Source organism: Mobula birostris, chromosome 6, assembly GCF_030028105.1.
Source record: "Mobula birostris isolate sMobBir1 chromosome 6, sMobBir1.hap1, whole genome shotgun sequence".
Taxonomy (NCBI): Eukaryota; Metazoa; Chordata; class Chondrichthyes; order Myliobatiformes; family Myliobatidae; genus Mobula; species Mobula birostris.
Window position 1 is genome coordinate 156435679 of NC_092375.1, and position 26228 is coordinate 156461906.

The 26228-nt window shown below is 40.1% G+C and overlaps 2 protein-coding genes across 2 annotated transcripts; both read right to left on the reverse strand.

Annotated features, from left to right (window-relative positions):
- Positions 1–2049: 2049 nt before the first annotated feature.
- Positions 2050–8087, reverse strand: asnsd1 (asparagine synthetase domain containing 1). The gene is made up of 3 exons (XM_072261697.1): positions 6651–8087; positions 5217–5398; positions 2050–2692 (listed from the first exon to the last, which is right to left on the reverse strand). The coding sequence occupies exons 1-3, from the start codon at positions 8085–8087 to the stop codon at positions 2437–2439; spliced, it is 1875 nt and encodes a 624-aa protein (XP_072117798.1). The 3' UTR covers positions 2050–2436.
- Positions 8088–8112: 25 nt separating this feature from the next.
- On the reverse strand, positions 8113–14793 carry asdurf (ASNSD1 upstream open reading frame). The gene is made up of 4 exons (XM_072259768.1): positions 14620–14793; positions 10621–10674; positions 9067–9142; positions 8113–8202 (listed from the first exon to the last, which is right to left on the reverse strand). The coding sequence occupies exons 1-4, from the start codon at positions 14791–14793 to the stop codon at positions 8138–8140; spliced, it is 369 nt and encodes a 122-aa protein (XP_072115869.1). The 3' UTR covers positions 8113–8137.
- Between the last annotated feature and the right edge of the window lie 11435 nt (positions 14794–26228).

Here is a 26228-nt window from a genome sequence, read left to right on the forward strand (position 1 = left end):
GTATATCAGTGGTCCTCAACCACCGGGCCGCAAAGTGTGTGCTACCGGGCCGCGAGGAAACTATATGATTTGGCGAGATGAGTCAGCTGCACCTTTCCTCACTCCCTGCCATGCACTATTGAGCTTGAACGCACGTGAGGTCATTACCTGTGCGTCTTCCATGTCAGCGCGGGAAGATCAACTCCTCGAGCTTGCAAATGACGATGGGCTGAGAAGTATGTTTGACATAACATCTCTGCCGGCATTCTGGATCAAAGTCAAAGCTGAATATCCTGAGATAGCCACGAAAGCACTGAAAACATTGCTTCCATTTCCAACATATCTCTGCAGTGAATGCAACGAAAATTAAATTGCGGAATAGACTGGACATAAGGAACCCCGTTCGAGTATCGCTGTCTCCCATTACCCCTCGATAGGACCGTCTTGTTGCGGGGAGGCAAGCCCAGGACTCCCACTGATTCAGCGATATTGGTGTGTTGCAATAATTTTATATGTTCATACGGAGAAAATACATGCTGTGTGTTTAATATCCAAACATTACTTAAAATGCTATTGACTTACTTATATAACCATATAATAACTACAGCATGGAAACAGGCTATCTCTGCTCTTCTAGTCTGTGCTGAACGCTACTCTCACCTAGTCCCACCAACCTGCACTCAGCCCATAACCCTCCATTCCTTTCCTGTCCATATACCTATCCAATTTTTCTTTAAATAATAATATCGAACCTGCTTCTGCCACTTCTACTGGAAGTTCGTTCAACACTTAATTGAAGCTCCCCTGATAATTGACTTATCACTATATTCATGCGTGGAAAATATGCACTGTGTGTTTAATATTAAATTTGTTAGATAAACCCTTTTAGAAACGAAATTGAGTATATTAACCACTTATCACCTATATTCCGGTCATGATTAACACCCCCCCCCGAACAGAACCACCGAAAACGATTTGTGGGGGGGGGGATATCAGTAGGTCATGCATGCGCACTGGTGCCCGCGCAAGGCTTCATGGTCATTGTAGTCTTTCTTGGGGTAAGCTCAATGTATTTGACTGCTACTCTTGTCCGCTGGCAACCCTACATCCCCCCCCCCCCTCAGTCGGCCGGTCCGCAAGAATATTGTCAATATTAAACTGGTCCGCAGTGCGATATAGGTTGGGGACCCCTGCTGTATATCACTGAAACTCACTCAGACTTAATGTACCTTTACACAAGATTTTCAGAAATGATAGTGGCATAAGTTCATAAGAAGCTGAAGTTCATGTAAATTATTGAATTTGGCTCACTTCAATTAAAGTTGTAGAGTGGGACCTGCAAAGGTATGCTGAATTGCCCATAAATGATTCGGTATTTCTACACATCTACATGAAACTTCCATCATCTTTAAGGACAGATAAACATGCAGGCCACACGGAACCAGGTACAAAGGGCACGGATCTACCTGAAATGTGGTTCACCAGAGAGAGCTCAATGGACAGTACAAGCCAAAAACCCTGAGTATGTGCTCACAAGATAGAACTAAAATATGAGGTTGAAACAGCAGACTACAAACAGTGGGTAACAGATGAATCAGGACCAAGTTGTGCAGATCAAACAGAATAAATACTAATGTTTGTCAGTTCCACAATGTAATAATGGCAAACACCAATATATTGTGATTACTTCTGCAATATCTAAAACAGTTCATGCACGATTGGTTTTGTAAATTAGTATTTGTATTAATATTGCGAAGTAATACAGCTAATAGTTGTAAAATAAACTCAGCAATATAACACTAGTTTGCACACTAGTTAGAGCAGTAAGTGCTGGAAATCTTACATTTAATTCCCAGCACAAATTGTGTGTCAGAAAATATTTTTAATCCCCATGTTTTTTTCTTGTATCTGTTAAACAGTGGAAATATGAAACTGGGTCACTCAATTAACTGACATTAATGTTAAAAAGTAACATTAGAGATACCAAATGTATATGCAAGTTCTATTAGAAATTCACTGGGATATCCATGTCATTAATGTATTAAAATATTGACGTACCTTGACCATATATAAAAACAAAGTGCCAGATTTAGCATTTATTCAAATCAAATGTAAAGGCACACACATTGCTGAATAAGGCCAACTGCTTCCCTCAGCCTCAAGGAGTTTCCTTAGCATATTTAATTACTTTCTGTCCAAATCAGTTTGAAGTAGGGTGCAGCTAATATTTTCCGGTTGCTTGACTGGAGAAAGGAAAAATAATGAAAGATAAAAAATGCTCCTATCTTTTTTTAACAATCAAGTACTCCAAAATATCTCAACACCTATTTAAATTATTCACTTAACGACATAATTATGTATTATAATAGAAGTCTCAAGCAAAAACAACTAATCCTCCAATTTTTGCTGTGCTTTCAGTTAATGGAGTAAATATTTACTGTTAAACAGCAAAGACAACTAATCCCCCATGTTTTGCAGTAATCTGCTACATTTGTCAGAGGCCTTTTCCTTATGATTTTCCATCTTTGAGATTCTAGATCCAAACTGCATTGCTCTCTTTGGCAGAGTGGCAGATGCCGAGAGGCCCAATTCTTTTGCAGCCATTCGCAGGAGTAGCTTTTCGCCAATCCCATGAGGCAGAGTCAAATCTGCTTTATCCCACACAGGAAGTGAGTTTAGAAAGGAAACAACAGCTTCATCCAAAAATGGAAACCTGAAGTGATACAAATACAAGAATTATTTTTAGTACTTTTATTCCAATGGCAAATAGAATTTCCTGGTAATTTTGTAACTTGTACGCAAACAACAGGAATTCTGCAGATGCTGGAAATTCAAGCAACACACATCAAAGTTGCTGGTGAACGCAGCAGGCCAGGCAGCATCTGTAGGAAGAGGTGCAGTCGACGTTTCAGGCCGAGACCCTTCGTCAGGACTAACTGAAGGAAGAGTGAGTAAGGGATATGAAAGTTGGAGGGGGAGGGGCAGATCCAAAATGATAGGAGAAGACAGGAGGGGGAGGGATGGAGCCAAGAGCTGGACAGGTGATAGGCAAAAGGGGATACGAGAGGATCATGGGACAGGAGGTCTGGGAAGAAAGACAAGGGGGGGGACCCAGAGGATGGGCAAGAGGTATATTCAGAGGGACAGAGGGAGAAAAAGGAGAGTGAGAGAAAGAATGTGTGCATAAAAATAAATAACGGATGGGGTACGAGGGGGAGGTGGGGCCTTAGTGGAAGTTAGAGAAGTCGATGTTCATGCCATCAGGTTGGAGGCTACCCAGACGGAATATAAGGTGTTGTTCCTCCAACCTGAGTGTGGCTTCATCTTTACAGTAGAGGAGGCCGTGGATAGACATGTCAGAATGGGAATGGGATGTGGAATTAAAATGTGTGGCCACTGGGAGATCCTGCTTTCTCTAGCGGACAGAGCGTAGATGTTCAGCAAAGCGGTCTCCCAGTCTGCGTCGGGTCTCGCCAATATGTAAAAGGTCACATCGGGAGCACCGGACGCAGTATATCACCCCAGTCGACTCACAGGTGAAGTGTTGCCTCACCTGGAAGGACTGTTTGGGGCCCTGAATGGTGGTAAGGGAGGAAGTGTAAGGGCATGTGTAGCACTTGTTCCGCTTACACGGATAAGTGCCAGGAGGGAGACCTGACGTAATCCCTTACTCACTCTTCCTTCAGTTAGTCCTGACGAAGGGTCTCGGCCTGAAACGTCGACTGCACCTCTTCCTACAGATGCTGCCTGGCCTGCTGCGTTCACCAGCAACTTTGATGTGTGTTGCTTTGTAACTTGTATGTTTTTTTTCTCCTTGCTTACTTGGACCAGTGTTAATTTGGACATATCTCTAGCCCCAAAGGCCTATCATTATTCAATGGGCAATGCCGGTTGAATTCCTGACTATGGCAGTTCCATCCAGCTTTCTTTCTTAATACTGTTGAATTCAGCAGTCTGATCTTATGCCTATCCACTCATATCAATGCTACTTATTATGCTATCAAGTATTGTTTACTTCATTATGTAAGGTTAAGTTGTATTCATTTAATCCAAGTACGAAAGCTGTGAAAAATTTGAGAACCAGATTGATAGGGAGAATTAAAGTTGCCTTTCACTGACATAACTAGGCCCAATGGAAGCCTGCGGAACAGCGCCCATTTCTGACGACAGCATATCCCTTCTGAAAGACCTGAACTGCATGTTTTGAAGAGGATTGGTATGTCACCATCCACTCTGACAACCTCCTATTTTACCTTGCGCTACCTTGATACACTGAGTAAGGAATTGCTCTCCATTAACAGTACGCAAGACGTTTTCACTCTTCCTTAGTACACGTGACAATAATAAACCAATTCCAATGTAACCTTCCAGACTCAATAATGAATTTTCCATCTTCAAGTAATTAATTTAAGATTTCCAGCACCTGCAGTTTTTTTTTTTAAATTTTCAGGCAACTCACTTATTCTCTCCTTCATCAGACTGGTCATGTCTTCTGTAATGTATGTAAGATATTAGCTCAGTTTTTCTTTCTCCTATAGCAAAATTTTACTTTCATGCATATCCCACACCCCTGCAAGACATTAAAGTTACTTTGTTTGTAATATCACTCTCCATCTGTCCCCTTTAACCATTTGACCAGAGGACAGCACATATTTCCCCTTGACAACCCTGTCTTCATTCATGGATACTCACTTGCTTTTGTGCATCTCCTCCTCACCTTATCTGAAGCTCAAAACTAAATATTTTTTCTTTTTCCCGGTCTTATGAATCAACCTGAACAGTATCACGATTTTTGCAAGCGGAACAAGTGCTTCACCTGCCCCTACACCTCCTCCCTCACTACCATTCAGTGCCCCAGACAGTCCTTCCAGGTGAGGCCACACCTCACCTGTGAGTCTGTTGGGGTTATATACTGTGTCCAGTGCTCCCAGTGTGGCAACTCATATACTGGTGAAGCACGACATAGATTGGGAGGCTACTTCGCCGAGCATTTACACTCCATCCGTCAGAACAAGCAGGATCTCCCAGTGGCCACCCATTTTAATTCCACTTCCCATTCCCATTCTGGTATGTCCATCCATGGCCTACTCCACTGTCAGGATAAGGCCACACTTCGGTTGGAGGAACAACATCTTGTATTCCATCTGGGTAGCTTCCAGCCTCATGGCATGAACATCGATTTCTCAAACTTCCAGTAATGTCTCCAGCACTCCCATCACTTCACCATTTCCCATCACCTTGCTTCTTTCCCGTGGTCACCAATGACTCTGTCGTCTCTTCCAAGATTACGTGAGGAGATGCGATCAAGTTCCATCTCCAGTTCTTTGACCAGGCCTTCAAATCCTGATGTTTTGTAGCGGATGCGGTGACGGGAGTAACCTGCAAGTTGTTCATCAGCACCAATCCCAGTCAACACCACCTAGAAGCAAATATTTATACAGCTTTTCATTCCCAAGCCTGCTAACACCAGTTAAATGAAAACGCACTGTACTACCCAAAACCAATTTTGGTTAATACAGCTTAAGTTAACAAAGTATTACATTTCAAACAGAAGTTAATTCTAACATAACTGGGTTAACATTAACACGAGGAAATCTGCAGATGCTGGAAATTCAAGCAACACACATCAAAGTTGCCGGTGAACGCAGCAGGCCAGGCAGCATCTCTAGGAAGAGGTACAGTCGACGTTTCGGGCTGAGACCCTTCGTCAGGACATTGGGTAAACATTAATCTCAGTAATGTTTACAGCATTTTCTGTTTTTAGTTCATATTTTTATCATTTACAATAATTTGTGGTCTGTGTTATGGGCAAAGATCAATGTGACTCCGTACTTGGAGGCATTTGGAAAATAAATAGAATGCAGAAGTTGTTTAAAAATTCATAAGATTGAAAGTCAAGGTACTTCAAAACAAGCAGCATTTGCTTTAAGGATACGTGGGTATACAATAAGAGATGGAAGCAAAAATATCACAATGAGAATAACTACAACTTAAGAGAAAAGATCACTGACTAATGAATGCAGGGATAAGAAATCAGAAGAGATTAGGTCAGCAGCAACATAGGACTTAGTAGTAGATCAACTCAACCTTACAGGATGTAAAGTTTTTAAAGGCCCAAAGGTAACCTTACACCAGGAAATGTGGTTTTTGAAAAACAATGGGAAATCTGCAGAAAACAACAATATGTGTTTGAAGCGCAAAAGTACTCAACCAATTTATTCCAATTCTATTTCTACGTCAGGTCACAGTTGAGGTTAGAATTATTTTAAAGTGAGGGTACTTGAATGTGCTTTTCAGGGAAGTTACAACACCCAGGTCAAGCCTTATTCTCATTGCTACCCTCAGGAAGGAGGTAAGAGAGGCGCAAGGACACACTCGGTAATTCAAGAACAGCTTCTTCCCTTCTGCCATCCGATTTCTGAATGGACATTGAAACCATGAACACGACTTCAAAACTTACTTATTTATATGATTTGCACTACTCATTTAACTATTTTATACACACACATTATATATGCAGTAATATTAATCCTGACTCTGCCATTCTATTTAAATGCAGTTAAGTAATAAAGTAAAGAACAATGACTTCTTCATTAAAATATGCATCTGATCAATGTTTATACTCCAAACAGTGTGTGCAAAAATAAAATTTTAAGAATTTAACTCCTCACCTTAGCAGTGCTGATATACTGCTGGATGTCTTCATTGCTGGTGTTAATACCAATACCTCTTGCTGCAAACCATACCGCACAGCCAATGCTGTCATCCAAAACAGTGTCCAGGGGTTGTACCAAATGGCTAATCCGGTGTTGTCTCATTTCTTTCAGCTCTTCTAATGTGATATTGATTTCTACAAAATTCCAATGTCTGGAAGGATTTATAATTTGTAATTCTTTTAAACCAGCCTGGCCAGTGATCCGATCAGGCACATTAAAAGCAGTATTCTCCTTAATAGTAACATTGTCATTTTTTGAAGTCTCCATTTCTGATGCATCAGCAGTATTGTTTTGTCGCTGCTTTTTCTTTGAGATTTTTTGCATTTTCCTTTCTCGCTGCTCAAAGGCTACATTCAGTAAGTCAATAGGTTCATCTGCAGGAACATGTCGGTCAGCCAAGGCAGAGAGGACCATAGAATCAACACCTCCAGAAAAAAGAATTGCTACTTTTGCTTTATCAGAATTCATTTTATGCACTGCACAATCAGATGGATTTAGGTTCCTTGGTAAAAAAAGCACTCGTCGTCTAACAGATTCATTCAAAATATCAATAAATTGATGAACAATTTTTTTCTTGTGTTCATCTGAAAGACACATGTCAACATTTGTCAAATTTGTTGCAGAATAATTACTTTCTGTACATGGATCTGGAATACTGCAATTCATAGGAATGATGGGGGCTCTGAGGAAAATCCTTGATTCATTCAAAAGCACAGAAACAAAATTAGGAAGTTCTTCAGTGAACTGAGCTTGTAAGTGAGAAGCCATTTCACATTCAGTCGAAATATGTTTCCAAGGGTACCACGTTATTGCCAGAGAGCTGGGATTGGGATGTTTTTGTAGGTCAATTTTATAAAGTCCACGTGCTGGTACCTCATACCAAGGGACACTTAGACAGTTTGGGAGAGAAGCACTCACTGATACAAGACTAAGGTAGGGATTTTTAAACTGCCATAGTAAACTCCGGCGACCAAAATAGTCTCGACCAAACCACAAACAATGAGTGGATGGTTGGTAATAGATAAAAGCCCAAGGTCCTCGAATAGATGAAAAGACAGATAGAATGTCTTCTTCACTGTAACATGAAGACAAATGCTGAAGAATAATCTGAGTGTCATTGTCTTCAGGTTTCATTTCAATACCCCCAAACACCTCCCCATTCCAAAGGAGGAGATTTCCTTGAGCATCCTGCATGGGCTGTGGATTTAGGCTTCCTCTCATATGCAGCACATGACCAGAAAAGCAACAACTATAGCCCAGATCAGGCACCACTTTGAATAACTGTTGACTATAGTTAGGACCTCTTCGTCGAAGGCATTCAAGCATTTCCTCTCCCAAAATAACAGGAGCATTTTGGGGGGACAAAACTAACATACAGCAAATTCCACACATTTCATGCTTTTTATTTATCCATCCATGTCAATCAATAGCACTAATGTTCATTACTTCTTCACTTCCTCAGTATTTTCCAATTCCTGGTATTCCCTTCTCATCTCATCAAGGGAACCTGTAAAATTACATACCAATAATTAGATTCTTTGAGAGTCCTTTGAACCTTCTCTGGCAAAGCAAAACACAGCAGCCATCACTTTCATAGCAAATTTGATACAAAGTAGTACCAAATTGATTTGAACTTCCTCATGCTTTAAGAATACCCAATTTTAAAAAAATCTTTTGAAGATAGAGACTGCCATCTTATTAACTTTATGATTAATAGGCAGAACATGCATTATTTTCTCCTCATAGGTAAAAGACTTAGAATTGAATAATGGATAGAATAATAAATATATTTAGTAACCAATCATAATATTATTAATATCTTCATAATTGTTAATTAATTAATTGGGAGAAAATAATTCTCTTGCCAAATATTTTAGTAGTGTTTGTTCCAGATTGGGATATTTAATCACATTCAAGCTTTTAAAGTCCAATAAGTTCTAAAAGTATAACTATAACAGTTAAATTTTCTGTTAAAATGTCCAATTTGACACACATCATGTTTCAGAACCATCTGACACAAAAAGTACCACTGAGTAACAAGGTGGTGAATTTTACAAGCACTGTCAATGGCTATTTGTTTCTGACAGATGAAAGTAGAAGAAGGATATTATTAAATGACCTCATTCCACCCACGTAGATAAAATACTACTCATGAAGGTGACCAGTATGAACACAAGTTAATAGACAAAGCAAAGGGAACATGATTTGAAAATCAGTAAGGAAATTAAAAATAGGATTAAGTGTCTAATACAGAAATAATACAATACAGCTTCTTATGAATATAGAAAACAAAAACGTTGAATCTGATAACTTACACAACAGATTCACCAACCCTATTTTACAAAATATTCTTTCAAAATAAATAACTTACATTTACTTTCACTTAGAGTCTCTGTTTGATCTGCTGCAAAAAATATATAGCTATTTGGCTGCTGCTTATAAACTTTCTGAAATAGAATGGTTAACAATTATTGTAAAAAGGAGAAACAATTAATGTATTAAAAAAGCAAAGCATTTGGCTCTATGCATGCATTTGGTTCATTAAAGTGTTTTTATTAAATTTTATTTCCTCATTTTCACCAAATCATATTTTGAACTACTTTCCAACTTTAAAGAAAGGAAATTCGGTTTATTGTGAAATTATTCTACACTATTTCTGAAGGAAATTCCATTAGCTGCATGCACAGTGCTAATACATTTACCATTACAAATGGATATTCAATAACCTTGGAGTGTTTTTCTAATATGCAATTTATTAGAATATAACCCTGCAGGCAGCAAAACTCTGGGCTGATAAGTGGCAAGAATCAGTTGAACAACACAAGTATATTGCAACAATCATCTCTAGTAATCCAATTTAATCATGTACTTGCAATCAAAGCATCAGATTAAGAAACTCTCAGAAGTCATCACTGAGCACAATGCAAATTGTGATAACAAGACTAGGTCCTATGCTGGGAAAGTAACCAACTTCCTGACTCCCTGAGTTTGTTCCACAATCCAGAAAGATCATGTAGCCAAACACTACTCAGCACTAACTCACATGACGAGCACATCATATATCACCCTAAGACTTTAGCTTGTAGTGGGCAAAGTGTTGATTCTGGTGATGAGAAATTTGGAAAATGTAAAGAGCAAGGACAAAGCTATAGCACAAGGTACCAAAAAAAAACCAGGTAATATTAACCAGAGCTCGTCAGTGTAGGACAGTACACTGCATGTGTTTATCTTCACTTGAGTCACAGTAAAGAAAAAAGGCAAAAATAGTAGTATTTGCAGCTAATTGCACATCATATTTATAAATCCACAGGCAGATTAACAACACAGAAATAAATGTGTATAATTTTATAAGCAGCATTCCAAAGGTGTGCCTGTAAAGTGACCATGGTTGGGAACTGAAGTTTACAGGATGCGTGACCTCTAGAAGAAATAGGCCAAGATGACAAAAAGTAAGGTGGCCCTTACAGTACAAAGTTAAAAGCTTAGTATTGAAAATTTGTGAAATAGAATCGATTTAGATGGATGTAAGACACAGCAAAAGCTGGGGAAGTAGAACTGAAAGTTGTACAAAAGCAACTACAACAGAGTGGTAATGTAGGGTATAATCTCCATCAGAACAGCTTCTCGCCCTCTGCCATATGATTTCTAAACCCAGGAACACCACCTCACTTTTTTTATATATATTATTTCTACTTTGTACTAGTTTTAAATCTATTTATATATATATTTAGTACCACAGACTTATTTATTTTTTTCTTTTTGCATTGCATTGAACTGCTGCTGCTAAGTTAACATATTTCATGTCACATTCCAGTGATAATAAACCTGATTCTGATGTGAATAGCAACAGAAGATTCTATGACAACATTAATGCCATTTAAGCGTCATTAGTTACAGGAAAGTGTCTTGGTTATAGGCAACTTACCCGATTTTTCTTCAAGTTGGAGAGTTCATCAATGAGAACAATTTGTTCCTTTATCTATAAAAACAAAATGATATTGCACATTGGAAAGGCATTTGGAAAAAAAATACGCAGGCATGTTGCAATTTAGCTTTGGAGTTCTCTTTGGAATCCAGCTAGTTCTGATACTAATACGTGTTTTATTTGCAGGCTGAATTGATTCAAACAAGAACTAGAGAACCACTTTAAGAATTTCCTTAGAAATTGACAGGCAGAACAAATCTGCTGTCTTGGAAGAAAAACCTGTTTGCCTGTAACCTCCCTGCAGTTATCAGACCATTATATCAGAATAGGTCTATTCGGCCCTTCAAATCTACTCACTGCTGATTTATTATTTCCTCCAAACCCATTCTCCTGCTTTCTCCCAATAAGCTTTAACACCTTTACAAATCCACCATTGTCTCTTAAAGCACAGACTGCTAGTTTTATCACAGGTAGGCACTGAAAATTAAGCAGCAATTACAGTGGATTCTGGTTAATTGGGCCATTGATTAATTGGGGCAGCCGCTTATTTGAGACAACTTTTAAAGAACAAACTAATCGAGAAAATAACTGGGATACCCTATGTTTATTTGGGACATTATGCCATTTAATTGGGGGAGGAGAATGTTGCTGAAGTTTCTAGCTAGCATTAGGCGTGTGCACTTGTGTGGCTGTTAAGACCCTACACTGTGCTTAGAGCGAAGAGTTTTTAAATAGCGTCAGTAGCATGTGCTTGTGTTCAAAAACAGCAATTTTTGTCACTGATAGTTGACGAGAAATAAGCAGTAAGACAACTCAGAACAATTTTGCTCACTGCAGTTTCAAGCATTCAGGCTTCGAGATGCCAGAAATGGCCAGGAGTGAAAATGAAATGATGTCACAAGTTAGAAACTATGAAGCATTTGAAAGTATCGGCAATCATCTATGATGTTACAATGAAAATAAAGGTTTGATGGATGCAGTCATCAAAAATTGTAGAAAACATTCCATTATCTATCCGCACTGATTTTGTTACTGTAGTCAATCAAAAGAACACAGCAGTGTAATTCCTCTGTCGATAACTAATAGGAACTAATATATACTTATATTATTTATTTTATATTATTTTGTAGTACTATTGATGGTGGCTGGTGGCTCAGTGACATCAGCGCCAGACTCCGGAGCAAAGGTTCCCAAGTTCGAGTCCAGTCAGGCCGCTCCCGGGCACGCTTTCCATCTCTGCTGGGTCGAGCTCGCAACTTGGCTTTGTAAAAAAAACACTGCGCTGTGAGAAGGATGTGGGGGACCACTCACAGAATCTTTCCTCCAAGACAACCACTCGAAACAGTGGTCACCAAGGCTCTGGCAGAGTATGGCACACAAACACACACAGTACTATTGATAGTGTTCTAACATGTTCTGTGTTTCATTTAAATACATAACCTGCTACTCAGTTAAATGATAGTTTGTCTTTTTTATACTCCTTTAACTATTTCCATGAAACTTCGACTAATTGGGACAACCACTTAATTGCAGCAAAATGAATTGTTTCCGACCTGTTCCAGTTAACCTTAATTCACAGTACCTCTATCGATACTTCTGCAAGGAACAATGTAACATACAGCCCTTAGTATTTTTAGCTTGTAGAAACAAAATGCACATCTTGATATTTGAAAATCGTTCGGGAAAGTAAGCTTGTTATTGCAAGCCACAATGCTTTAGCCCTTAACCCTGTTTTTCCCCCATTGATACAATTGTCTTTATAGCACAATTATTGTGTTATAGCAGAACTACAATGTATTGACCTGTATTTCACAGCAGTATTTACACTCACTGTTTACCCCACTAGCCTAAGTCTATAATAACCCTGAGTGGATTTTTCACAGGTAACTTGGTCCTGTAAATCACCTCCAACCTGTTTGGCATAGTCCTGCAGATTGCAGGGCCTTTTGGACATAAACTGGATATATGACATGCAAAACACCCACAAAATAGTTAAAACATTAAAATTAATCATACCATTAAATGTTAGAAATGAAACAATAGACAATTTAACAATTAAAAATGTGAGGATGCATTATTTAAATTTTCAACCGAGTTATCAAAATAATAAGCTCCATGAAATGTTCCTCTCTTCCTCAGCTCCACTCATCTCTGTTGAAATGATGGAGTTGCTGTACTTTACACCTGCAAATCTTGTACGGGCAGATTTTCTAGGAAAGCTTCAGAAAAGTGTTCTATCACTGCGAATCCACCAAGAAAATCACTAGTAATCAGCAATGACAAAGTTCGAGACTATGGAACACATGAGGAAATGCTAACAGTTTCATGTTGGATTGTGGCATTTTTCAGAAAATCCAAACAATTCTTTTAAAATGAAAGCTAATACAATTATTCATTACTATGAAACACTAATACTCCCCTTAATCAGAAATCCAAAATATAAATTTCTAGAAGCTGCCTATTGATGGAATTCTCACAAAGTATGACTACTATTATTAACAGAAAATAGACCCACATGGCTAGGAAAAATACAAATGCCCATCTGAACAACACTGAGGGTTCAAACTTAAGAAACACCTTCAATTTAGACTTTTAAAATCTCTGTATTCCAATCCTTTCTTGATTTTCTATTCCAGTTCCAAATCTTCTGCAACTATTTGCATTCTTCACTCCAATGCATTCCCAAATTTCCCCCCATTACTAAACGTGTTTAGAGCTAATCCAGGCCCCAATTTCAAAATTCCCTTACTAAAAGTGTTCTCTTTCCAGCCATAGAAACCTCAATGACCAGTTATTCATTTCTCTTAATTTTACATTACATCGTTCAATTTCAAATCCTGTTTGCTAATTCTAGCAAACTTTAGGTTCTGCACCACCAGGCTCAGGAACAGCTACTATCCCACAAGCATCAAACTCTGAAAAGGCATTGGTAAATTCACTCAACAATACTTTGATCTGATTCTATGACCTACCAACTTTCAAGGACTCTTTACAATCCACTATTGTTCTCAGTATTATTTTTATTTACACAGTTTGTCTTCTTTTGCACTTGAGTTGTCAGTCTTTGTCTATGTACAGTTTTCATAAAATTCTACTGTATTTCTTTTTCCCCATAAATGCCTAAAAGAAAGTAATTCTCTGGGTTGTGTATGTACTTTGAAAATAAATTTACTTTGAATTTTGAGACTGAAGACGCTGGATTCTAGAGCAATAAAAAAAAGGACCAAGGCTGTTCCACCTGAAACTTTAACCTGTCCCTCTTTCCACAAATGTTGCCTGACCTGCTGTGTGTTCCAGTATTTGCTGTTTTTATCTCAGATTTGTAGTATCTGCAATGTTTTGATGCTCAGACAAAACAGTTTGCAATGGAGACAGAAGATGCTGTAACCTGGACCAATGAATAGTCTGCTGAAGGAACTCAGCAAGTCAAGCACCGTCTGTGGAGTAAAAGTGGTAGACAGTCCTGATGCACAATATCAACCTGAAATGTTGACAACCCCTTTCCCCTTACAGGAAAGTGTTTAAACTTAAAACCTAAAATAGTTTTGCAATCAGTAATATTTTTCAGACATTTAATGTGTTGTAAAATCAAATCTATTAAGTATCAAATCATATCCTAATTTTTGATGCCTGATGTTTACTTTTAAGGTACACTTAAATTCGTTTCATGATGTACTACCTACCTCTGGCAAAAATAAACGAACAACATTCTCTCAGCCCTAAACCCGGTCCTAGGGGCTCTTTGATAGGCACGTGGATGAAAGAAAAATGGAGGGTATGGGACATATAGGTTGGCCGTGGAGTAGATTAAGGATCGGCACAACATCTTGGGCAGAGCGGCCGTACTGTGATCTAATATTTTTCATAGATGCTGCTCGACCCGCAGAGTGTTCGTTGAAAGCAGTTTACAACCCTGCACCACCACGGACTTCTCAGGGGAGAGGTGCTCCGACCCAGTCCTTAATTTTGGTGACCAGGATACACGGGTGGGAATCGTACCTGCTTATTTAACTCTTCCTTCCGAAATGACTCCATCACCTCACACAGATCCCTCCTGCTCCCACTCCCATGTGAGACTCCCGGAAGTAAATGACGGCACGGAGACCAAGCGCGATGGAGGCGCTGGGAGATCTCCACAGCGCTCTCGGCGGTCAGCAGGGCTGGAGGAGGCATTACCTCAGAATGCTCAGCTCTCGCTGCAGTGACTCGACTGAAGCAGAACTGGACTTCGGGCGAGCAGAAAATCTCTGCCACAATCAACGCAAATTACAAATTTATGTTATTGTGGAAATGGAAACTAAAATGTGTTGTGTATCCACCAAAAACAAATTCTGGAAAAACTCAGCGGATCAAGCAGTGTGTGTGTGTGTGTACAGTATATATATATGTAAATTATGTAAATGTAATTATGTAAGTTATGTAAATTTATGTGTATATAAGTACTTGTCAGTCATTTTATCTCAGCCTGCTTCTTAATCATTCTTAGATTTGAATGTAAAAATATAAGATATATGAAATATTAAGTTCATGGAACACATTTTTATTTTATTTGAAACAATCAAAATATAAAAGATCAAGTGTTAAATAAAAATCAACAGAACCAGAGGAACTGAAAATCTGAAATTTAAAAGAAACAGAAAATGCTGGAACACTTAGCAGATCAGACCACACCTGTGGAAAGAGGAACACAGGTGATGTTTCAAGCTGAAACTCCATCAGAATTATGAATGAGCATAATTTCTATTGCTTTTAAGTTGCCAAGAAGATGGGAGGGATAGGACAAAGGAAATATCTCTGATGAGATGAGCCCAGGGTTGCCCTGGAGATAAGCGGATTGACGAACAACCAATGTGAAAAAGGCAACAAACTCTACAAATTTTTTAAATTAATAAATATTAATAATAAGTAATAAATATTATGGAGAACATGGGATGAAGAGTCCTTGAAAGTGGGTGTATAGTTTGCGGGAACACTTCAGTGATAGGGTGAGTAAAGTTGAGTGAAGTTATCCTCATTGGTTCAAGAGCCTGATGGTTGAGGAGTTATAACTCTTCCTGAACCAGGAAGAAAAGGTGGATTCCAGGTAGGAAGCAATGACTTTGGTGGAGCTAGAACAGATTGACACAATGGATCTGCCCATATAGTCCCTCTTGTGGATACTGGGCAGGAATTTCTCCCCAAGCTTCTCATACTCTGTCACTTTAACTCTCTATCCCACTCTCACTCACACCTATCAGTCTGTGGCCTCCCGTACTGTTGCAATGAGACCCAATACAAGCTTGAGACCCAAGACTGAGATTATATTGAGATCCAATACAATCTCCCATCTGGGCATTTTGCAGCCTTCAGGACTTGATATTGAATTCTACAATTTCCAGTAATTTGATTTCTCTGACAGCACTAATCACCCATCTTTGATATTGGCTCTGCTGTTTAGTTTTACTGCTGCCTCCCTCCACCCATTCCACATCCCCACCCCCTTTTCTTCTGTTGACCATGTCTTCCTGCTCTACATTCTTTTGGCCAAGAGATCTGCAGATGCTAGAAATTCTCAGCAGGTCAAGCCACATGTGTGGGAAGAGGAGATGAGTCAACATTTCAGTTGGAAAGGGAGAATGGATCTTTGACTTGAAATATTGAACCTGTTTATCTTTCCACAGATTCAGCCAGATCTGCTGAGTATTTCCAGAATTTTCTACTCTTTTATCTGTGTTCTGTTGTCAAGGAAATTGTCCCAATTTCCAACTGTTCCCAATCACTCACTGAATGGGTAACCTTGTTTACAGCTGATTCTCAGGGTCTCTGTTAAAATGCAGGGAGAATGGAGGAGAGGTTGTTTCAGATAGTTTTACCCTGTCAGAAACATCCTCTCCTCCACCCTCCCTACAGTCTAACAAGCTTCTTTTGACTCCTTCCTAGTTCTGGTAAAGGGTGAAATGTTAGCTCTGTTTCTCTTCCGCAGATGTGGTCCATGAGCCAATAATCATGAGACGATAAGATATAGGAGCAGAAGTAGGCCATTCGGCCCATTGAGTCTGCTCCGCCAATCAATCATGAGCTGATCCAATCCACTCCCCTACCTTCTCCCCATACACTTTGATGTCCTGGCTAATCAAGAACCTATCTATCTCTGCCTTAAATACACCCAGTGACTTGGCCTCCACAGCCTCTCGTAACAACAAGTTCCACAAATTTACCACCCTCTGACTAAAGTAATTTCTCAGCATCTCTGTTCTAAATGGACGTCCTTCAACCCTGAAATCATGCCCTCTTGTCCTAGGCTTGCCTACCATGGGAAATAACTTTGCCATATTTAATCTGTTCAGGCCTTTTAACATTTGGAATGTTTCTATGAGATCCCCCCTTGTGGTGATATCACGCGCACTGATGTGCCAGTACATGATTGGACAGAGCACTGAGCATGCATGGGATTGCCAGAATATTCCACCACATGGCTGGGTTAAGACGTGTTTGTTTATTACTGAAAATAAAAGTTCTCTAGTTCTTCCAGAATATGATTCTTTACTGTTAACCCACGGTACATTTAAACAGAAGTAACATAACACCCCTCATTCTCCTGAACTCCAGGGAATACAGCCCAAGAGCTGCCAGACATTTCTCATATGGTAACCCTCTCATTCCTGGAATCATTCTTGTGAGCCTTCTCTGAACCTTCTCCAATGTCAATATATCCTTTCTAAAATAAGGAGTCCAAAACTGCACACAATACTCCAAGTGTGGTCTCACAAGTGTCTTATAGAGTCTCAACATTACATCCCTGCTCTTATATTCTATACCTGTAGAAATTAATGCCATCATTGCATTCGCCTTCTTCACCACCGACTCATCCTGCAGGTTAACAAGGACTCCCAAGTCCCTTTGCATCTCTGCATTTTGAATTCTCTCCCCATCTAAATAATAGTCTGCCTGTTTATTTCTTCCACCAAAGTGCATGACCATACACTTTCCAACATTGTATTTCATTTGCTATTTATTTGCCCATTCCCCTAAACTATCTAAGTCTCTCTGCAGGCTCTCTGTTTCCTCAACACTACCTGCGCCTCCACCTATCTTTGTATTATCAGTAAATTTAGCCACAAAAACATTAATCCCATAGTCCAAATCATTGACATACACCATAAAAAGCAGCGGTCCTAACACTGACCCCTGTGGAACTCCACTGGTAACCGGCAGCCAGCAGAATAGGATCCCTTTATTCCCACTCTCAGTTTTCTGCCGACCAGCCAATGCTCCACCCACGCTAATAACTTCCCTGTAATTCCATGGGTTTATCTTGCTAAGCAGCCTCATGTGCAGAACCTTGTCAAAGCCCTTCTGAAAATCTAAGTATACCACATCTACTACATCTCCTTTGTCTACCCTGCTTGTAATTTTCTCAAAGAATTGCAGTAGGTTTGTCAGGCAGGATTTTACTTTCAGGAAACCATGCTGGCTTTGGCTTATCTTGTCATGTGCCTCCAGATACTGCGTAATCTCATCGCTAACCATCGATTCCAACAACTTCCCAACCACTGATGTCAGGCTAACAGGCCTATAGTTTCCTTTCTGCTGCCTCCCACCTTTCTTAAATAGTGGAGTAACATATGCAATTTTCTAGTCATTTAGTACAATGCCAGAATCTGTCGATTCTTGAAAGATCGTCATTAATGCCTCTGCAATCTCTCCAGCTACTTCCTTCAGAACCTGAGGGTGCATTCCATCAAGTCCAGGAAATTTATCCACACTGAAACCATTGAACTTCCTGAGCATCTTCTCAGTCGTAATTTTCACTGCACAAACTTCACTTCCCTGACACTCTTGAATGTCCGGTATACTGCAGATGTCTTCCACTGTGAACACTGATGCAAAATATGCATTCAGTTCCTCTGCCATCTCTGCATCTCTCATTACAATATCTCCAGTGTCATTTTCTATTGATCCTATATCTACTCTTGACTCTCTTTTACCCTTTATATAATTAAAAAAGTTTTCAGTATCTTCTTTGATATTAATCGCCAGCTTCCTTTCATAATTCATCTTTTCCTTCCTAATGACCTTCTTAGTTTCCTTCTGCAGGTTTTTAAAAGCTTCACAATCCTCAATCTTCCCACTAGCCTGTTCACTTTCCCTAATAAGCTGTAGATTATCAAGCCGCAGCTCCAAATCATTGGAAGATCAGAGATAGAGAGGATCAGTAACTTTAAATTCCTGGGTGTCACTATCTCAGAGGATCTATCATGTACATATGATTGTGAAGAAACCACACAGTGCCTCTACTTCCTCAAGAGTCTGTGGGGATTTGGTATGTCATCATTTCACTGATCATTGTTCATCGATTAAAGTGACGAGGGCGATTGAAGCATCAAGGTGAATATGGAAGTTTGATGATCATTTTAGGTGTTCCAGTGCTCCGCAGTCTTTGAGAGGATTCTGATTGCGGGAGGCGGAGGCAGCGTGCACAAATCTCATGGCAGGTGCAAGCCAATGTTTGGCTCCATTTCGCTGATTTTAACTTCCATTGTTCACCAATTAAAGTGACGAGGGAGATTGAAGCATTGAAGCGAGTGCAGAGGGTGAGCACCACACCAGCTGCTTGCCTTTTGATCAGTTGCTCTGTGCCAGAGAGGGGTGAGCCTGCTGCTGTGTTTGGAGAGTGTTACCCAGGTTTTTTATGCGTCTTGGATGTGGACTTGAACTATAGACTCTTTTTCAGTCTTATAGTTTTTGTCTTCTATGTTTTCTTGCTCGATCTTCTTGTTTATATTTTTGTGTGGGGTGGGGGATTTGGAAGTCAATGTGCCTGATCCATTTTGTTCATTTTTTTTGTGTAGGAGGAGGGATTTGGGGGTCAATATGCCTCATCCATTTTGTTTGGCTTTTGTGCAGGAAGAGAGCTTTGGGGGTCGATGTGCCTGTTCCATTTTGATATGCGTTTTTTGCGGGGAGGTGGGATTTGGGGGTTGATGTTCGTGCTGCATTTCTTTTCTTTCATGGTTTCATGGCTAACCGGAGAATTGAAGAATTTCAGTGTTGTATTGAGCACATCTACATGAAACGTTTCCATAGAAAGGCAGCATCCATCATCAAAGTTCCTCATCACCCAAGCCTGCAAGGAAATGAATCTTGAGGTCAGACATAGTAACATACACTCAGGGCCACTTTATTAGGTACACCTGTACGCCTACACATTAATGCAAATAGCTAATCAGCTAATCATGTGGCAGTAACTCAATGCATAAAAGCATGCAGACATGGTCAAGAGGTTCAGTTGTTGTTCAGACCAAATATCAGAATGGGGAAGAAATGAGATCTAAGAGATTTTGACCATGGAGTGAATGTTGGTGCCAGACCGGGTGGTTTGAGTAGCTCAGAAACTGCTGATCTTCTGGGATTTTCATGCACAACAGACTCTAGAATTTACAGAGAATGGTGCAAAAAAACAAAAAAAAATCCAGTGAGCAGCACTTTTGTGGGTGAAAATGCCTTGTTAATGAGAGAGGTCAGAGGAGAATGGCCAGACTGGTTTCAGACTACAGGAGGGCAACAGTAACTTAGAAAGCCACATGTTACAATAGCGGTGTGCAGAAGAGCACTTCTGAATGCATGATATGTTGAAACGTGAAGTGGATGGACGACAGCAGCAAAAGACTAAGTAGCCACTTTATTAGGTACCACTGAGTATTTACGTACTTTGATAACTAATTTTGCCATGAACTTTGAGTATTTCCAGCACTTCCTCTTTTAATTAAGAGTCCAAAGTTATGTTGAACTCATATTTCACTTTGATGGGATGGGTCAGTAGGGTGAGGAAAGTGGAATGAAGCCCAGCTTTCTGCTGAGAACCGGATTAGAGAAAGCACGAACAGAAGGTACAGAGAAAATACAGCAAGGAGTGGGACAGAGGAAGAGATGGGTTCAGAAGAAAGTGAGAGAAAGTCACAATCAAGCACTCTTAGAATTTGCAATCTTTTCCAGTTGAAAGGAAGAAAAAAAGTAAACTGTTGCAGCACTGAATTAAATGAATTATAAAGTGGAACTGCAGAGCAGAATAGATATTCCCTCTATCCTATTCATTCCTCACCCATCCTCTTTATAAATTTATTACTAACATTTATTCTCTTCTTCCCAGTCTTTGCACTGAACATTAACTCTGTTTCTTTCTTTTAGAGATACAGCATAGTAACAATTACACTCATGTGACCCATTATTCTGCTAACTCATACGTCTTTGGAGTGCGGGAGAAAAATCAAGCACCAGAGGAACCCCATGCGGTCACTGAGAAAACATTCCAACTCTTCAAAGACAATGGCAGGAAATGAACCTGGGTCACTGGTACTGTAATAGCATAATGCTAAAAGCTACGCTATTGTGCTGCTCTTCTCTTTCCTGACTTGTTTCTAGAATTTTCTGTTATAATTCACCTAAATAAGATGACTTTCAGAACCTAGAACTGAATGGTCTATATGTAGCCCCCCGGCCACCCTCAGGGTCGCTCGGCTCCCTGTCGTCTAGGGAAATAGCCCTCGGCCCCGCCAAACTGGGTAATTAGTTTGTGTGGATGCTGTGTGATGTACCCCACCCCGCCCAAATAACAGACAATACACCAGATACGATTAAATGATTTACAGTTTATAGATATTACTGGAACTATATAATTATAGAGAATAAAATATAAAAGGAAAATAAAAGGCGTCACACTTATCAAAGTTCAATCTCTTCGTGCACAAACAGTTGGAGCTCAGGACCCTTCTTCTTCACCCTGCGAGCCCTTGGACCACCTTGGCTGGCCGCCTGGGACCAACAACGGTGGTCGACCAGACGCTCCACACGAGTCCGTCTCAGTCTCCTCTCCTCGCCGAACGCCCTCCTCGGGGTCCAACCCTGTTAGCAGACTCACAGCACCTGGTCCATCCTCGTCTCTCTCTCCTGCCTTCTGCCCCAAAACCCCATGCATACAGTATCTTCAAATACAACAAAAACCCAATTGGCTATCCCAATTGGTTCGTAACATATTCTTATAGTCATAGTCACACTTTATTGATCCCGGGGGAAATTGGTTATCACACTCTAAACCAAAACAAGCTGCTAGCGCAAAAACTTTCTCAGCGTTTAACATAACAAAGAAGCATTTCCAAGTATAACATAACAAAGAAGCCATTTTAATGAGCCTACGCAGTAACATAAGAGATGAAACCCCCTCAGATATATGATGCTTCGATCCATTGTCTTAATCACTTGATTATCAAGATAAAAGACAAGGTAATTTGGCTTGAATTGGGGTAAAAGCTGCATTAACCTGGTTATACCCAAAGGTAAAATAAATTGAAGCATAAGGAAGCAAGTAGTACAGAACATTCCAGTCATATTTGAAAAGGCCATGCCAGTCTCATTCTCTGACAAAATAGCTTCATAAAAAATCGAAATTTTTCCACAGATTGTTGTTTAGACAGGAGAGTTTAAAACTGCAAACCGATTAAATTGTCTCTAAGTATGTTTTGTTTCTGGGTGAAACGAGTAATGGCACATTAAATATTTAGAAGAATTATTTTGTCTCTGGATGCTTACACTAAATACATGCAAGAATACAAAGTATTGGGTCCACATTTAGTGTTCCACCGAGTCTAACAATAGTGAATGAGCAGAAGTGAACACAATTAGTAGCTGACACAAGCAGCCGCTTTTAGTCCTGCAGATGAAAGTCAAATTAAAGCTAATAGTCATGTTCAAAACAGTTAAGATTTTTAAATGATTGGTAGCCCTCTTATTTTCTTTGTAAGTGGATTGTGTTTGATCCCATTAGTGAGAGAAGAGAAGCTAGAGTAATAGGATCATAGAAAAGTACAGCACAGAAACAGGCACTTCGGCCCATCTAGTCCATTCCAAGCCATTTAAACTGCCTACTCCCATGGACCTGCATTGGCACCATGGCTCACCATACCCTCACCATCCATGTAATTACTCAAACTTCTCTTAAAGGTTGAAATCAAGCTCCCATGCATCACTTGTGCTGACAACTCATTCCACACTCTCATGACTCTCTAAGTGAAGAAGTTTCCCCTCAGGTTCCCCTTAATCCATGACCTCGAGTTGTAGTCCCACCCAACCTCAGTGGAAAAAGCCTGCTGGCATTTACCCTATCTCTACCCCTTGTAATTTTGTACCCCTCCATCAAATCTCCTCTCAATCTTCCACATTCCAATGAATAAAATCCTAACCTATTCAATCTTTCCATATAACTTGGGTCCTGGCAGACTTGGCAAAGTCCTTGTAAATTTTCTGTGTACTTTTTCATCGTTATTTACATCTTTCCCGTAGGTAGGTGACCATATAATAAGTATATAACTTTAGATAGTATTGAGGGGAATGACCGACCGGGGGAGCCATAGTGACCATGTCTCTGACACTGAGTCTGGTGCTGTGGCTCAGAAGAGCAGAGAGGACTGGAGTGTTGATAGGAGATTCCTTCGGTGCAATAGAGACACCTGGATGGTACTCCCCCCCCCCCCCCGGTGCCAGGATCAGAGATGTCGCGTATTGTGTGCATGCCTTTCTCAAGGATGAGGGTGAGCAGCCAGAAGTACATGGATCTTAGAAAAATAGAGGACTACGGGTAACCCCAGGTAATTTCTAAAGTAACCACATGTTCAGCACAGCATTGTGGGCCGAAGGTCCTGTATTGTGCTGCAGATTTTCTATGATATATGTTCTAAGTCTTGGTGCATATTGGCACCAATGACACAGGTAGACAAGGAGAGGAGGTCCTGAAGAGAGATTTTAGGGAGTTAGGTAGAAAGCTGAGAAACAGGACCTCCAGGGTAGTAATATTTGGATTGCTGTCTGTGCCACATGCCAGTGAGGGTAAGAATGGGATGATTTGGCAGGTGAATGCGTGGCTGAGGAACTGCCAAATCATCAGGTGAATGTAGGCGTTCAGATTTATGGATCATTGGCATCTCTTTGGGGAATGTATGACCTGTACAAAAGGGATGGGTTACACCTGAACCTGAAGGGGGTCCAATATCCTTGTGGGCAAGTTGGTTAGAGTTACTCCGTGGGTTTAAACTAATTTAGCAGGGGGCTGGGAACTGGAGTGATAGTGCTGAAGATGAGGTAGCTGGTTTACAAACAGAGCCAAGATGTAGTGAGTTTCCTAGCTAGGAAAGGCTGATGATAGGGCAAAATTGAAGTCAACAGGATGAGTTGCAATATAAAAGGTGGACAAAATCAAAAAAGGTGAATACAGGACTAAAGATGTTATACTTAAATGTGTGCAGAATACAGAATCAGGTCAATAAATTTGTAGTACAGTTACAGATTGGCAGAATCTGAATTATGGCTGAAAGAAGATTATAGCCGGGAGCTTAATGTCTAAGGATAGTCATAGTCATAGTCATACTTTATTGATCCCGAGGGAAATTTGGTTTTGTTACAGTTGCACCAACCAAGTGCATATAACACATTGTATCAAAAAAGGATAGGCAGGAATACAGAGCTGGTGGCGTGGTTCTGTTGGTAAAAAATGAAATTAAATCTTTAGACGGAGGTACATAAGGTCGGAAGGTATTGAATCATTGTGGATAGAGCTAAGGAACTGCAAGGGTAAAAAGACACTGATGGAAGTTATATAGAGACAAACAGTAGTAGCCATGTGGTCTGTTCTGCCAAAGAGTTTCAGCCCAAAACATTGACTGTACTTTTTCCATAGATGCTGCCTGACCTGCTGAGTTCCTCCAGCATTTTGAGTGTGTTGCTTGGATTTCCAGCATCTGCAGATTTTCTCCTGTTTACGATGTGGTCTACAAGTTACAAGGGGAGATAGAAAATAGATGCCAAAAGGCCGATTTTACAATAGTCCTGGGGAATTTCAATATGCAGGCAGATTGGGAAAATCAGGTTGGTGTGGGATTCCAAGAGGGGGAATGTTATTCTCGATTGGGTGTTGTGCAATGAACTGGAATTGATTAGAGAGCTTAAGGTAAAAGAACCCTCAGGGACAAATGATCATAATATGATATAATACATCCTGAAATTTGGGAGAAGCTAAAGTCAGATGTATCAGTCTTACAATGGAGTAAAGGAAATTACAGAGGCATGGGAGAGGAGTTGACCAGAATTGATTGGAAAAGAACACTGGCAGGGATGATGGCAAAGCAGCAATGGCTGGAATTTCTGGAAGCAATTTGGAAGGTGCAGGACATATACATCCCAAAGAGAAAGAAGTATTCTAAAGGCAAGATGACCCAGCTGGGGTTAACAAAGGAATTCAAAGCCAACATAAAAGCCAAAGAGAGAGTATATAATAGAGCAAAAATTAGTGGGAAGTTAGGGAATTAGGAAGCTTTTAAAAACCAACAGAAGGCAACTAAAAAAGTCATTAAGAGGGTAATGAAATGAAGGTAAAGAAGGTAAGGAAAAGTTTCTTCAGATACATAAGGTGTAAAAGAGAGGCAAGACTGGATACCGGACCACTGGAAAACGATGCTGGAGAGGTAGTAATGGGAGACAAACTGAACAGGTATTTTGCATGAGTCTTCACTGTGGAAGACACTAGCAGTATAGTGGAAGTTCCAGGTGTCAGGGGTCATGAAGTGTTTGAAGTTACCATGACTAGAGAGAAAGTTCTTGGGAAACTGAAAGGTCTGAAGTTTGATAAGTCACCTGGACTAGATGCTATACATCCCAGTGTTCTGAGAGAGGTGGCTGAAGAGTTTGTGAAGGCATTAGTAGTGATCTTTCAAGGATCAATAGATTCTGGAATGGTTCTAGAAGACTGGAAAATTGCAAATGTTGCTCTACTTTTCAAGAAGGGAGAGAGGCAGAAGAAAGGAAACTATAGGCCAGTTAGTCAACCTCAGTGGTTGGGAAAATGTTGGAGTCGATTATTAAGGAAGAGGTCTCAGGGTAGTTGGAGGCACAGGATAAAATAGGCCATCGTCAGCATGGTGTCCTCAAGGGAAAATCTTGACTGACAAATCTGTTCAATTCTTTGAAGAAACAACAAGCACGATAGACAAAGGAGAATCAGTTGATCTTGTGTACTTGGATTTTCAGAAGGTGGTTAACAAAGTTCCACACATGAAGCTGTTTAACAAGCTACAAGCTCATGGTATTACAGGAAAGATTCTAGCATGGATAAAGCAGCGGCTGATTGGAAGGAGGCAAAGAATGGAAACAAAGGGAGCCTTTTCTGGTTGGCTGCCTGTGATTAGTGGTGTTCCACAGGGATATGTGTTGGGACCAGTTCTTCTTACGTTATTTGTTAATGACTTGGATGTTGGTTTTGATGGCTTAGTTGCAAATTTTGCAGATGATACAAAGATAGGTGGAGGGTCGGGTAGTTTTGTGGAGATAGGGAGGCTACAGAAGGACTTAGGCAGATGAGGAGAATGGCTAAAGTCGAGGCAGATGGAATATAGTGTTAAGAAGTGTAAGGTCATGCAATTTGCTAGAAGAAATGAAAGAGATAACTATTTTCTAAATGGAGAGAAAATACAAAAAAATTGAGGCACAAAGGGACTTAGGAGTCCTTGTGCAGGATTCCCTAAAGGTTAATTTGCAGGTTGAGTCTGTGATGAGGAAGGCAAATGCAATGTTAGCATTCATTTCAA